The sequence below is a fragment of the Hippocampus comes genome, unplaced genomic scaffold, assembly GCF_001891065.2.
Source record: "Hippocampus comes isolate QL1 unplaced genomic scaffold, H_comes_QL1_v1.1 scaffold69, whole genome shotgun sequence".
NCBI lineage: Eukaryota > Metazoa > Chordata > Actinopteri > Syngnathiformes > Syngnathidae > Hippocampus > Hippocampus comes.
Genome location: NW_017805505.1, coordinates 129,278 through 142,448, shown reverse-complemented (window position 1 = coordinate 142,448; position 13,171 = coordinate 129,278). Strand labels below are relative to the sequence as shown.

The 13,171-nt window shown below is 45.2% G+C and overlaps 1 protein-coding gene across 21 annotated transcripts in view; it reads right to left on the bottom strand.

Moving 5' to 3' along the window:
* Window positions 1–11,930, bottom strand: part of ptprk (protein tyrosine phosphatase receptor type K) — a 69,847-nt gene extending 57,917 nt beyond the window's left edge. For 5 of the 21 annotated variants that reach the window (XM_019877562.1, XM_019877552.1, XM_019877561.1 and 2 more), the window contains exons 1-2: window positions 11,616–11,926; window positions 6,484–6,507 (exon numbers count right to left, since the gene is read on the bottom strand). In XM_019877562.1, the coding sequence (XP_019733121.1) occupies window positions 6,484–6,507; window positions 11,616–11,697 (106 nt within the window). In that variant the 5' untranslated portion in view covers window positions 11,698–11,926. Of the gene's footprint in view, window positions 1–6,483; window positions 6,508–11,615 lie in introns of all 21 variants that reach the window. The other 16 variants (XM_019877549.1, XM_019877550.1, XM_019877551.1 and 13 more) reach the window with 7 other exon arrangements.
* Window positions 11,931–13,171: the final 1,241 nt, after the last annotated feature.

Here is a 13,171-nt window from a genome sequence, read left to right as displayed (position 1 = left end):
ACACACACACACACACACACACACGCACACGCACACACACACACACACACACCTCTGCCCACCGCTCTCCTGAATCATCTACTCCCGTTTCACCTCGGATTTCATAAAGAATTGGAAGTGTCAATGTGTGTCAGTCGTCGCGCAGCCGGCAGAGTGCACTTGATCTTCGACATCATGTTGGTGAAGTTCTCTCCATTGCGGTATGATTTAAAAAAAAAAAAAAAAGATTATTTGAAAATAGGCTCAGCACTTTTATGGGAGCCATATCGCCTCTTCGACACAAACCACAAAACCAGACCAAGATCTTTACATCCACGACGCCATCAGCGGCAGGTTTGCTCGAAGGGGATCAACTAATGATTAGATTCGAGGTGATTTTAATAGCTTTCATCTGTTTCTACAATGCGTCTGTTTCGTATTTCCGCAAATGCTGCGTTTTATGCGCGCTGGAATTATAGTCATTAAAAGTAATGCGATTCTTACAACTGTTTTTTGTTTATTTATTTATTCCTGGAAGCCCTTGGGAAAACAGCACCACACAATTCGTACCTTTGTTCAAAGGCACAAAAGGACAAAACCTTGAGAAGACGCTACAGTTTTCCTGACCCTCACAATAAAAGCGGTGCGGATACAAAACATGACCCCCCCCCTCCCCATTACAAACGCAGACCAAAATCCTCATTGAGCAACTCCACATGGATGCTCCACACGGTGAGAAAGTACTCACGAAATTGTGTTCAATTCATACGCAATAATTGAAACGTGCGCGTCCACTCATTCGTGCCGTTTCTGGACCGTTTACAGTCTTCGGATGTTGACAAGCTTCCACGCGGCCCTGCCCACGTACTCGGCGCAAAACAGCGTGAGCAAGACAAGGACACCCACCGAGAAGCGTATGGCGAATGCACGTCAATTTTTGACCACGGTAAAGTGCAAGTGGTTAGTTTGGGGCCAGCGCGGGGAGAAAGTGTGGCTAACCTAAACCACATGCGGCTCCCGCTGTTTAGCAATCCGTGTGTGCCTTTGAAGCGTGTGCATGTGTGTGAAAGAGATAGGGCGGCAAACAGAGGAAGCTCACGCCGCGTCCAACTGAAGGCGCCATGCAGCCGCATCGGGGGGTCTGGACCCAAGTTACAAACCTTTCCTTTGTTTTTTTAAACTCTTTGGCTTTTCTGGTCATTTTTTTATTCCAGTGTGATGCTAACTACAGTATATGTCGATGTGTAAAATAGCCCGTAGGTCACTCTTAATGCTATTGTACCTTAACCAGAAATGACTTTCCTCAGGCTGCTCATTCTAGGCAATTAGACGGGTTTATAGTAGCACGTGTTGTGTTGGCATGTGGACATGGTGGACAACCAAACTCACGAACTGGATGTGTGAGCACAGGCCAAGACAATCAAATTTAAAAAAAAAATGCAACTGAAAACCACTTTCAAATCAGAGTCATGATTAAAGTTTCAAATAAATCGCCCGTCTGCGACGCGCGACGCTTTTTTTAATTTTTTTTTTTTTTTTTTTTTAAATACAGTACAATCGTTCACCTGGAGAGGAATTTCAAAAATCTCCGTTGATAAGATCACACATTGACGGTAAAGCCAAGGCACACCCGCGCTTTTACCTTTTTGACCTTTAGCGTGTCATCGAGAAGGGTCTGGCTGGACCCTCAAACCTCCACCGTCAGGCCGGAAATTTATAGCACACTTGGAAGCGGGAATAGTGAAGAGACGCTCATTAGTTGGAAAAAAAAAAACAATCAGCCACTACTCTAAAAACAACTTTAGAAGACTATATTAACGTCCTAGAATTTTCTTCCTCTCCCTTGGTTTCTTGCTGAAACTGGAAATGGAAAGCAATTTTATTTTGAAATTATTCCACGTACTTCCGGAGCGACGCCAGAGGTTTGAGTTCTCTGCAGAGACGTTGAGACTCTCTTGATGTATCAACAGACGCTCGGGAAACCGAGACACCTGACGGAGAGAAAGAACTCTCGCTGGGGAGAGGCAATTATGTTCAATTCAAGTTGCTATTGAGGTCTTTTGTCTTGAGCGAGTCCATTCATATCGCAAGACAACTTATTTGGATTCCGAAACACAATGCGCCAACTATTATAGGACTGTTTCAAAGGTGGAGGTTAACAGTGGCACTAATCCTCCAAGAACAAGTAATTCCAAGTTAAGGTAGTCATGTGTGTGTGTGTGTGTGTGTGTGTGTGTGTGTGTGTGTGTGTGTGTGTCTCTATGTTTGTGAGACTAAATGCAAGAGACATTTTACGTCATGGCGAGGCATTGCTGTATCTGCTAACTGTTAGTCCGACAAGACAGCACCCTTCGCATGCAAACACACACACACACACACACACACACACACACACACACACACACACACACACACACGCACAATCCTCTGCATCGACACTTTATTTACCTTTGGCCCAATCGAGACATCGTGACTGTGAGCCGAGTCGCTTCGATACAATAAGACAGTGACGAAAGACAGACGAAGCGAGTGTGTCAGGGTAGAAAGGAGCCAGGGAGGAAAACCAACCGAAGCATTGCAGAAGAAGGTGAAGAGACGACGGCAAGGATAAAGAAAGGCAAGGCTGAGAGGCCTCGGCGAGATTTGAGCGAGGAGAACATGACGAGGTGAAGGGAGAAAAGTGTTCTGTGTGTTTTCGGTTAGCAGTTTTGAAAAAAAAAAAAAATCACAGAGCAGCTCGATTTGGCGTACAACAAACTAGTTCTCTTTTATTAGGGCAAACAAACCAACAGTTATGATATGCTCGCCTTATTTATTTCCAGGAGGATGCCTGGGATTTGCGAATCTTCATGTCGCTCCCCTGTTAATATGACCTACTTCAACAAATTACCATTCCCACCTTTAAAATAATCTGCGCACTTTCTCCCCGTAATAAAACAACATTCCATCTGGATTTGGCTGCACAAAAAAAATAAATAAATCCCAGCCTTGCTCTTGTTGGGAAGGGAAACGCGGAAACTGGAGAGAGGGGAGGAGAGGCAATGGAGGTGAGGGCGAAAAGAAGAAAGGGGGAAGGGCAAAGTAATTCAGTCAAGAATCCACAAAACCTGAAGGGGGAGTGTCGGATGTGTTGTTTACGTTAGTGAGCAATAAATTCCAAGAGGAGGAGAATGAATGTGGATATGAGAGCTGAGAGGAGTCCAGCGGGCACGGTGGTGTGGATTCATCTAATAGGGGGTGGTAGTTGCTGTGGATATCAACCCAAAAAAAAAAAAGACGAGAACTCACATGAAAAACCTCAAGGTTGCGTCCACATAGAAAACTTCAACGTTGGGTTTGCGCCGCTGCCGACAGTGAGGAATTTGGCCATGGCGCACTGTATCAAAGGTTGCGGCAAGAACACACGGCGGTGTTCAAATAACTGCAGCTTCTTTTTTTTTTTTTGCAACTTCGAAGTCAAGACTTTTCCCACGAGCAGTCACGCAGTTAACGGCACGCAAAGAAATGCGGTGCTCGTATGGCGCCCTGACTGCAAAACCCTGCGCGACGCTATCGTCGAGTTTGACGAATGGCTAGAAATAAATTCGAAGTTTGCCACTCGGCAGGCAGTCTTGAACATTTTTTATTTACATCGGTATACAAGGCTCGCGTGATATAGGGCGGCTTGTGTAAATCTATAAAAAAAAAATTAAAAAAAAGGAATCCAAACACATCGTTGAGTGCAGTATGTCCGCGTGGGCTTGAATAATTGAGTCACATTCATAGTCGGGTTTCTTATGGAAACGAGAGGGTCAGAGCGCATGTGGAAGTCGCTATGGCGATGGTCTCTCGCTTGTTTGCGAGGCAGAAAGCGGCGCCTGGCAGATGTTGCGCAGTGCCAGCCTGTTGCGAGCGACGGACGGCAAGTTGGTGCATCGCAACGCCGTCCGTCTGAGCGGGCGTCTGTAGTCGCCTCGCCAGCGTCTCTTTACACAGACAGATGTTGAAGTCCGCTTGTCAGCCATTTTAAACGCTACAAGGCCACCCCCCCTCCCTCCCCCACCCGGACGATTGAAATCTTTGCCCCTTGCTGACAGAGAGGCCCGACGTTGCGCCGACGCGAAGAAATAAAAGAGTTGGAAATGATAATCTTAATGGAGCGGTCATCCGTCTGTAAGCCGCCCGATTCACAGAGAGAGCCCGGGTTTAAATATCTCAAAAGCTCGGCGGCTATCTCAAAGGCAAATCAGCTTACCGAGAGGAGACTTACCGGACATGAATGTAAAGACGGTCGAAATGGGGTAGCTGAGAGGGTCTGAAGGAAAACATCCCCTGGGATTTGCTCATGACGGGTATCAGGAACGAGGCCGGCAATGTTGGGGCTGCACGTAGGCTGCTTATGGCTACTCTGGTGTCGATGTGTGCGTGCGTGTGATGCTGCTTTCGTGACAGATGTCCTCCTAACTGGACTAATGGAAACCACTTCAGCCGGTGCCCGCAGCCCCATCGAGGGACGCACAAAAGAGCCCTTTGGCGGCCACCTGAAGGCCGTTATAAAGAGGCTCAGTCCCGCGGTCGCATTTCGAACCTCGACGGCCGTCACGTTTTCCTCAGTGTCCACAAAACAGTCTTAGAAAGTCAAGTCAAATGGACTTTTCACGGCTAATTCATCGCCCACTCGAACGAATGCTGCTATTTGCCTCTTTTTCTTATCTTGGCTCGTCTAATTCGTCTCATTTGGGACGGTAAAAAAATAAACATTGCCCTTGAACAGCACACGCTTTGGAGAAATTCATCGACATGCTATTTAGAGACGCTCTTCAAGCAACGCGCCGTAATCTCATGACCGTCGGTGGCCCGCTCGCTGCTGACTTCAAATCTTAAATTGGTTACGCGTGTCATCAGATTTTCCAAACCCTCTTAGCCGACGCGGTTTGGCTTGACCTCGGGATCAGATATTTGCCAAACGTGGAGGAAAGCACCGCAGCCGGTGACAACGGTTACGTCATCTTCGAGGCTACCTTCTGATCGTTCCTTTCCGTCAGGCTTATTTTAATACTTGAAAGTATTGCTGCGTATTAGCTAAAATTAGGAGAAAGGCTGGCTCTTTCCCAAGGGTTATTGAACATCAAATACTCCCAGGAACAAGTTTCAAACTCCACTGATACATCTATCGTTTTGCTTCGTTTCTTTGACAAAACCTTATCATTTGTTCATCAGTGCCGAAGAGCTAAGCGAGCGCTTAAAGTGCTCCCAAATCCATTGTTTCAGGGACTGAGTTGAGTTGGAATCCAGCGAGATTAAGTGCAACGCGCTGCCAAAGAGCCTGTCCCGCTTAATGTGAACTGACAGTATTCCTGCACCGCTGCACTTCCATTAGGGCTCCTGTTATTTTTGTGTTAAATAATCTGTTTTTTACCGAGGAGAACTCCGCAACTCGCAGACTATACATCGCGACTGCAAAATAAACAGCGGCAACTTTTTTTTTTTTTTCTCTCCAGTCTTTAAGTATTTTAAAGTGACTCAACACCAAATGAAACTGTTCATGTTCTTTCATTGGTAAAATCGCAAAGCCCCGCCCCTCCCCCCATCCGACTCGGGCCCGTGCGAGGCGTCTGTGGTTTCTGTTACTACGCTGTCACTTTCACAAACGAAAACCAACTCCCAGTTGGCGGCCGGTGGGAGCGTTTGGAGTGTGAAAGAGGAAGACGGAACGCGGGGGGGGGGGGCAAAAATAGAGGACGCCCGCGAGGCCGCATGGAATGAGGCGGGCCATCCCGAGCCCCTTTGGCAAAACTGTTGCACCGCACGTTGCCCAAAAGATGTAAACTTGCTTTGCATTCTGTATTGGTCACTTGTGGTGCCCAGGGGGGAGGGGCACTGAACTCATTGAACGGGAACCAGCCTCGGCTAAACAAACACACCTGCGCGCTTTAAACATGTCACCGGCTGCGCAACCGCCCAGAGAGAGCGACACATGAAGGAACGCCGCCGGCGTACACAAAAATGGCAAATGGCTTTCCCGACAGCTGGCCAGAAAAGACCAAACAAAGCACCTGCGAAAATGTTTTGGTCCAAACTATTTCAGCGACCAATAAACCCTTCAACAAGGCCCACCCATTTTAAGACTTTACATGACAAATGATCCTCACATGACACGGGTGGAACTTGCGCATCGAGGATGGGCAAGCAAGTTTGTTCACAAAATCTTTGAATGGATCCACAGCAAGATTTTCATGCGTTTTCCCGTGTCCCGTCTTAAAGCGGCTGTAAAAGTTATTTCCACCATTGCGTGTTCGTGACGTTCCAAAGCAATATGAGGTGAGCTTGTTTCCGGCATTTAAAGTGACTGAAACACGTTGAAGTTGAATGTGATGGTTAGTAATGACATCGCAGCTTGAAGATGAATGACAAAAGCACCAACACCATGTAAGCGAATATCAGCCCCAAATAACAAAAAACAAAACAAAAGTGGAGATGAGAGGCTTCCAATTGATGGTGACGTGGAGCTAAATTTCAACTCACCCTTTTCCGAGCGCCCCATGTGAGCTGGGTCCAAGGCAGCAATGGAGAACACAATAAGACAGAATTAGATACAGAGCATGCACATAATGTCAATCAGTCAGTATCGTAAGAGCAACATTAGTCACAGGCCAGTGCAAGATCAAAAAGAGAAAAAAATAAAAATACAAAGAAACTTATACAGCAAATCAAGCGACACCGGGCAAATGAGAGACCGACAAAATGTAACGGAAGTGAAGAGAGCGTTGCACATGTTCCCATAGACCGAATTAAACCAACACATGGTTTGGCCCCCCCCCTGACCTTTAACCTCTGCTCCCTTCCACTCGTTGTAACCCTGTAAATGTTCATTTCCAAATCTGCCATCACCTGCTGCACAATCAGCTTCATCTCCATTTCAACTCAAATTACCAGCCCAGTTGTTTAGACTGATGAGCGCACTCTACTGCTTTTTTTTTTTTTTTTTTTTTTGGTACAAATTTCTGCAGAGAATCAGGCCCACTCGCCGTGTTTGGTGAGCATGTGCAAAGTGCAGCGTAATTAATCACCTGAGTGTTGATTACTTAATCCGTCATTATGCAGCCATGTGTGGAAGTGTGGGAGTGTGTTTTGAACTTGTGTGTGTGTTTGTGTGTGGCTCAATAGCGCGTTTTATGCTCCTGCGTACAGACAGCTGTGACCTGAGCCCGAAGGGGCACGGCAGAGATGGATGACACTAAACCAACACCGTCATTCATCAGGGAGATGATCTTCCCTGGATTTGGGATCTGTTGCAGTGTTGCAAACGCTCTCCTCCCTCCGTTTCCTTCGGCACACTCACTGTTGACTTTCTGACTCATGCCCCAGCGCCCTTCGTGCAACTCTGATTGCTCGGGACTGATAATTGTAAGGAGAGGGAAGCGTTGGTAAGTTATTGTCATCAGAGTTGCGCAAATGTTTCATTTGTGTATTAGAGCTCCGTGTAAAAGTGTGGAGAGGTACTGTTGGCGCCTTTACTGAATTCACTGGTCTCCAAGGGGGATATTTTCTTGACACTCGAAAAATTTGGGAAATACCAGACAGCCATCTAAGTCGAAACTTGCCATCGTCTATCGCCAACCTAACGTCGAAATCAAGCCAACTGCAGTATTTGCAAAACGTGTTCGGGCCCGAAATACAAAACAATCAAATGAAAAACAGGAAGTGCCGCGGTAACTATTTTTTTTTTTTTTTTTTGTGCTGTGTGATGACTTCATCGCCACCGGGCCAACTAGTTCATTCGCTGCTATCAGATGTCCATTTGATCCAAAGTTGTACCCCGCGCCCCCACTTGAAGATCAAGCTGTCAGGTATCAGACTCACGTTGAAAAAAAAAGATCCTGTGTAAGTGACTGGAAGGTCAACACTATTTGCGGCTGGTACGTCTTTTCAGTGCAAAACCCCGCTATTCATTCAAGCGCACAAGTCTAATGAGGGATTAGCTAATGAATTCTCTGAGCAGATTAATTACATTTTCCACACGGCGCGTGTGGGTGCGCCTGCAGACCTCATCCCCCAAACCACTGAAGAAATGAGCCAGGACTTTCAAGAGGTTTTTTTTTTTTTTTAATCTGCAACCAAATTGAAATCCATAGAAAGAGATGCGCTTTGAGCAGGGAGGCGTTTGATTTGACGAGAAGACGCCATTAAGGGAGATCGGCCTGGCGGCGGACTGAGGCATTGCTTTTAACAAGAAAATAAATAAAACCCACTTTGATTTCGCCACAGTCGAACGCGGAAAGATTTTCACCGGAATCTAAATGAGAAGCAAGCGTTTCGCATGCTTCTCTTTGTATCACTTTACTACAGAAGGCTTATTAAAAGAGGAAAAAAAAACACACAAACGCGCACACACCCAGCCTCTCCATCAGTGATAGTGCGCGCACACACAAACACGCACGCACGCGCGCACACACACACACACGTACACAAAGCTGACATGACAGAAAAACACACAGATGCACCCCTCCTGCCGTTTTCACAGTCTCTTGAGTGGACGAGATGCCCACGGCCAAAAACCAATGGTTGCATGTTGTTTTTTTTTTCCCTCCCTCCTCCTCCTCCTCACTCTCGCTCTCGCTCGTGTCTTTTTGCTGAGAAAAACACATTTCTATTTCATCTTCCAAACGGCGCCGTAAAGACATTATAATTAAAGCAACTTTGTACTTAGGCTCCAAATGCAAAAACATGATTTCCAATTATAATTAAACCAGCTGTTGTGGTTCACCCAGGGAAGCTAATGGAACACAATTATTGCACTTCATTAAGATTAAAGACGCTGTCAACGCGGGTCAGCGCATTTAGAGAAGTTGTCACGTTGACGCGCAGTCACTTATTGACATTGTAAAAGGCAGCGCGGCAGACACGCCGGGCCACATTTATTACTCCGAGCGTGGAGGCGATAAGCCAAAACGAGGTTGCCGCAAAGCGGGCCGACGATAAGCGCGGACGCCAGAGAGAGCTCACGTTAAACGGCATCATTTAATACGGCACGGTTTCATTGGGACATTATAAAATGGGGGGAAAGTGGAAGATTGTCGATGCAAATGAGAGTCATTTTCGAGAAAAGGACATCAACAATCCAAAGTAATGTGACAGTTTTAATTCCTTTTCAACCGATGCGCGATTTGTCCTTGCGTGCGTTTGAAGGAGACGCATGACAGCTCTGCTGTCTCAAACTAACCATCATGGCGCCTAACGTCGACAATTTTTTTTCGTGAGCATCTAAGGTAATGTTTCTTTTTGCAAAAGTTCAACAATATATGTGCCTAAATGTTTGGTGGGAGGGAGGGGCAGTTCCAAAAGACTTACTGCGAATGTGTTGTACTCTAAAGTTAAATACAACTGAACAAATCTCGACTGGATTTCATCACCTCACCAAACAGTTTTAACATTAAATTCAGTAATTCTCTCTTGGACCACCAGAGGGAGCCCCCATCCCACCAGTGGTATCTGTACCACCTCTGATCGTAACCACTAACTTTGACGGAAGGGTAAACAACACAATTACAGTTATAAGTTTATCGTAGTTGTTTGCTATTGATGATACTCGGGTAGCCTGTACTACAGGAGACAAATTCCTCGTGTGTTCTACATACTTGGCCAATAAAGATGATTCTGATAAGCTGCAGTAAACAAAAGCTAGTTACAGCAATAGCTAATACTTGAGCAGGCGACAGTGTTGCATTGGTGGTCTCCATGTTTTAGCTCCAATCTTCCATTTTCCAAAAAAAAAAAAGTGAGTAGTTTTACTTTATTTTTGTTTAATTGACTTTTATGATACAACTTTTAGGGCAATGCAAACATTGTATTTTAAACATTGCCTTTTGAGGTTGTATGACGGTAACAGTTTGACCCTAGAGCCAATTCACTGCATATCATTTGACTATGGTAAATTAGTTTCGAAATTCGAACTTGAAAGTCAACAAGTGACACAAAAACATTTTGGGCGTTCCACTGTATTTGCAAATTTTGGAAACAACCACTTGTGCTCGCACCCTCTTGTCCACCTTAACGATGACCCACCTCTAGGCTATGTAAAGCAGCATCTCGTATTTACTTGCAAATTAACTGCGCTTGCATTCCCGGGTAGGTCTCAAAGAAATTCCACACATTTGTTGCCCTGCAGACCAAATGGCCCCCAGGGAGGGGAACCAGGGGAGTAGTTAGGAGATGGAAGGGTGGGCTAGAGGAGGGAGGGGCCTGGCAATAAAGCTCACTGAAGAAGTGGTAATGAAATATTTTTTATGCAAATCATCAACGAGCCTGGGCTTGCCCTAGCAGACTTTTTCCTCCCCCTCGAACAGTTTCTGGTCATGGCCCGGCACATAAACGAAGCGTGCTGTGTGCGAGTCACATTTAATAAAGCTTTCGCGAGGTCAGATTGGAGGTCAGCTCTTACAAATACAGTACATTGCATTCACACATATTGGAGGCCGGAATTGCAAAGTAAATCCTCCGAAATTCCTCCCTTTAAAGTCGTGCCATTTTTTTTTTCAAAGAATAGCAATAGTCTCACAATATAGCATCGCGTGGCAATCTTTTTGAAATAAGACAGTTACTGTCCAATATATGCCAATGTTATATAAAAAAGTGGCACACAAAAGCAAGCATGCAAAATGTCGAGCGGAGACAAAGCTGACATGGCTGACGTGTGCTGTTTTTTTTTCAGGGGTTAAAAAAAACCACTTTCATCTAAAACACAACACGCAAACAACAACAGGAATTTGATTTCAAGCTTCAGAACTGTACTTCTATTTTCTTGCATCCAAAAAATAAATAAATGTTTTCTTTTGTCACAACATTGCAAAGTGAATAGACTTGTTTCAGTAGTCTCTCTCGACGTCTCGTTTCATTCCAACCCGCGACGTACGTAAACACAGGATAGACTTAACAGGTAAACGAAAAGTAGGACTACTGCAATTTGAATTGGTGATACATATGCACACAGACTTTAAAGTGAATGCATATGACAGCAGTTCCGTTCAGTTCAAGTAACTGTATGTGCGAATTCTGGTTTTGCATAATATAAAACGAATGCATTTGCACGCAACGCTTAACATTTACCATTTTAACAGACGAACATTTACCAGACTGTGCTTTCGCGAAACTGTCAACAATAAAAGCAGCGACTACCACACGTCCAGAACTTTGTCCGTTTTTTTTTTTTTTTGCTTTTATAATAAACCTCGTCAAAACTGATCTTTAAAACTCCCAAAAGACCGCAGCTTTGATCAGAAAACTTTTTTTGGTTTTCGCTCAAGAGTGAACATGAACTGACGTGAGCGGTTTGTGCAGCTTGGCCAACTGCCCCGAATTCAAACCTCAAGTCAACGTCGTCGTCGTCGTCGTCTCACCGCGCATTTACATTCGGCAGCAAATCGAACAATTACCACAGCGACCAATGACAGTTTCTGGGAAAATGATTTTCAAGTTGACAGGTTGTGGCACGCGAATGCATTTGCGAACATTTCTGACACGATACAACAAGGGCGATGGTTGTTGCCAACTTTTCCGCTGCGCCTAAAAACACATACCTGGCCAGAGCGCCCTTGAATTAACCCCGAGTGCCCCTACATGAACAAACCAAACATTTGCACGTTTCTCTCCTGTCTTACCTGGTGCTATCTGCCCGGAGATGCCCGCAAGAGCCGAAAAGAGCAGCAGGAGTCCCAAGAAAAGACAGAAAAGTGTATCCATGTTTCAAATCGGCGTCTGGAACAGTTTCCCCGCACAAAGTTTTGCTTCTTCCGCGACTTTCTCCGTCTTCGAGTGTCTCTGTCAACGTTTATTAGGAGTATTTGTGTTTATTATTCCTGCCTCCTCAGCCGAGTCAAGCACTCCATTCTCTCCTTTCGCTTTTCGGCTTCCCAACACGCTCACTCTGCAGGACGCGACACTTTGAGTGAGGCTGCGCGTGCGCGACGGAGAGAGCAGCGGCGTGCGCGCTCGCGCGCGGTGGCGTGACGTCACGTGGCCAGGAAAAAAAAAACGGTTTGAACAAACAAGACGCCGAGAATGGTGGAGAATCATCGGTTGATTCAACAATAGAAAAACAGCAACACTTTGTGGAATCGAAAACCAGGGCCAAATTCTCACAGTTACATCACAAAGCCAGAAACTTGTCAATCAAGTAAGCAAACACAAAAGAGTGGCAAATCATCAGCCCAATGTCAAAAAGAGGTTGCTCAAAAAAAAACAAAAAAACCGTGGGGTTGAAATTAGGAATGATTCCTCGGTTTAACATAACAAAGGCAAACAAGTTTTTGATCAAAAAGGCAAAAAGTTCGGTCACGATGTGATGTCAGAGAGAGACTTGGCCAAAACACCATTTGTGGAGTTGAAATTAGGGGTAAATCTTCACATTATAAATCAAAGCTAAACTTTTTTTTTTGAGGGTAAGAACAGGGCCAAATCCCCAATTTGATGTTACAAAGCTAGAAACACTTTGTGACACTGAAAACAGGGCAGTGACTCTTCATGCCATTATATAGTAGATAAGAAGATACACATAAATACATACAAACAATGGAGAAAATTGCAAAAGTTGACCTTCATGTGAAATTGTTCAAATGCCAGAAAGCGGCACTCGTTGCTGTTAAATCTTCCTTCGTACCTCTCTGTGCATTCCTGATGATGAAATTATGAACTGGCTCATGTTCTCCACATTTCCTGCAAGGTAAAATAACTTGCCCAGATGCAACCAATGGCGGTGACAGCATGTCAAAGCCAAGTTGAATAAACATCACGACAAATAAAAATCTTACACACTCGTGCTATAAATATAGCTTGTGGAAATGCATAGGAGACAAGTAAATACATCCTGAGTGTTTTTCTCCTCAGGCAGCGGCCCCCTCTTGCATATAGGAGATGCGAGCACCCTCTCCTCGCTGTCGCCTTGCTCTTGCAGACGGCAATATTTGCATAGGCAATCTTAGTCTGGATCTAGAGGAGCAATACCTTTAATAAGCTCGCGCGGGGTGGCGTGACGTCACGTGGCCAGGGGAAAAAAAAAACGGTTTGAACAAACAAGACGCCGAGAATGGTGGAGAATCATCGGTTGATTCAACAATAGAAAAACAGCAACACTTTGTGGAATCGAAAACCAGGGCCAAATTCACACAGTTACATCACAAAGCCAGAAACTTGTCAATCAAGTAAGCAAACACAAAAG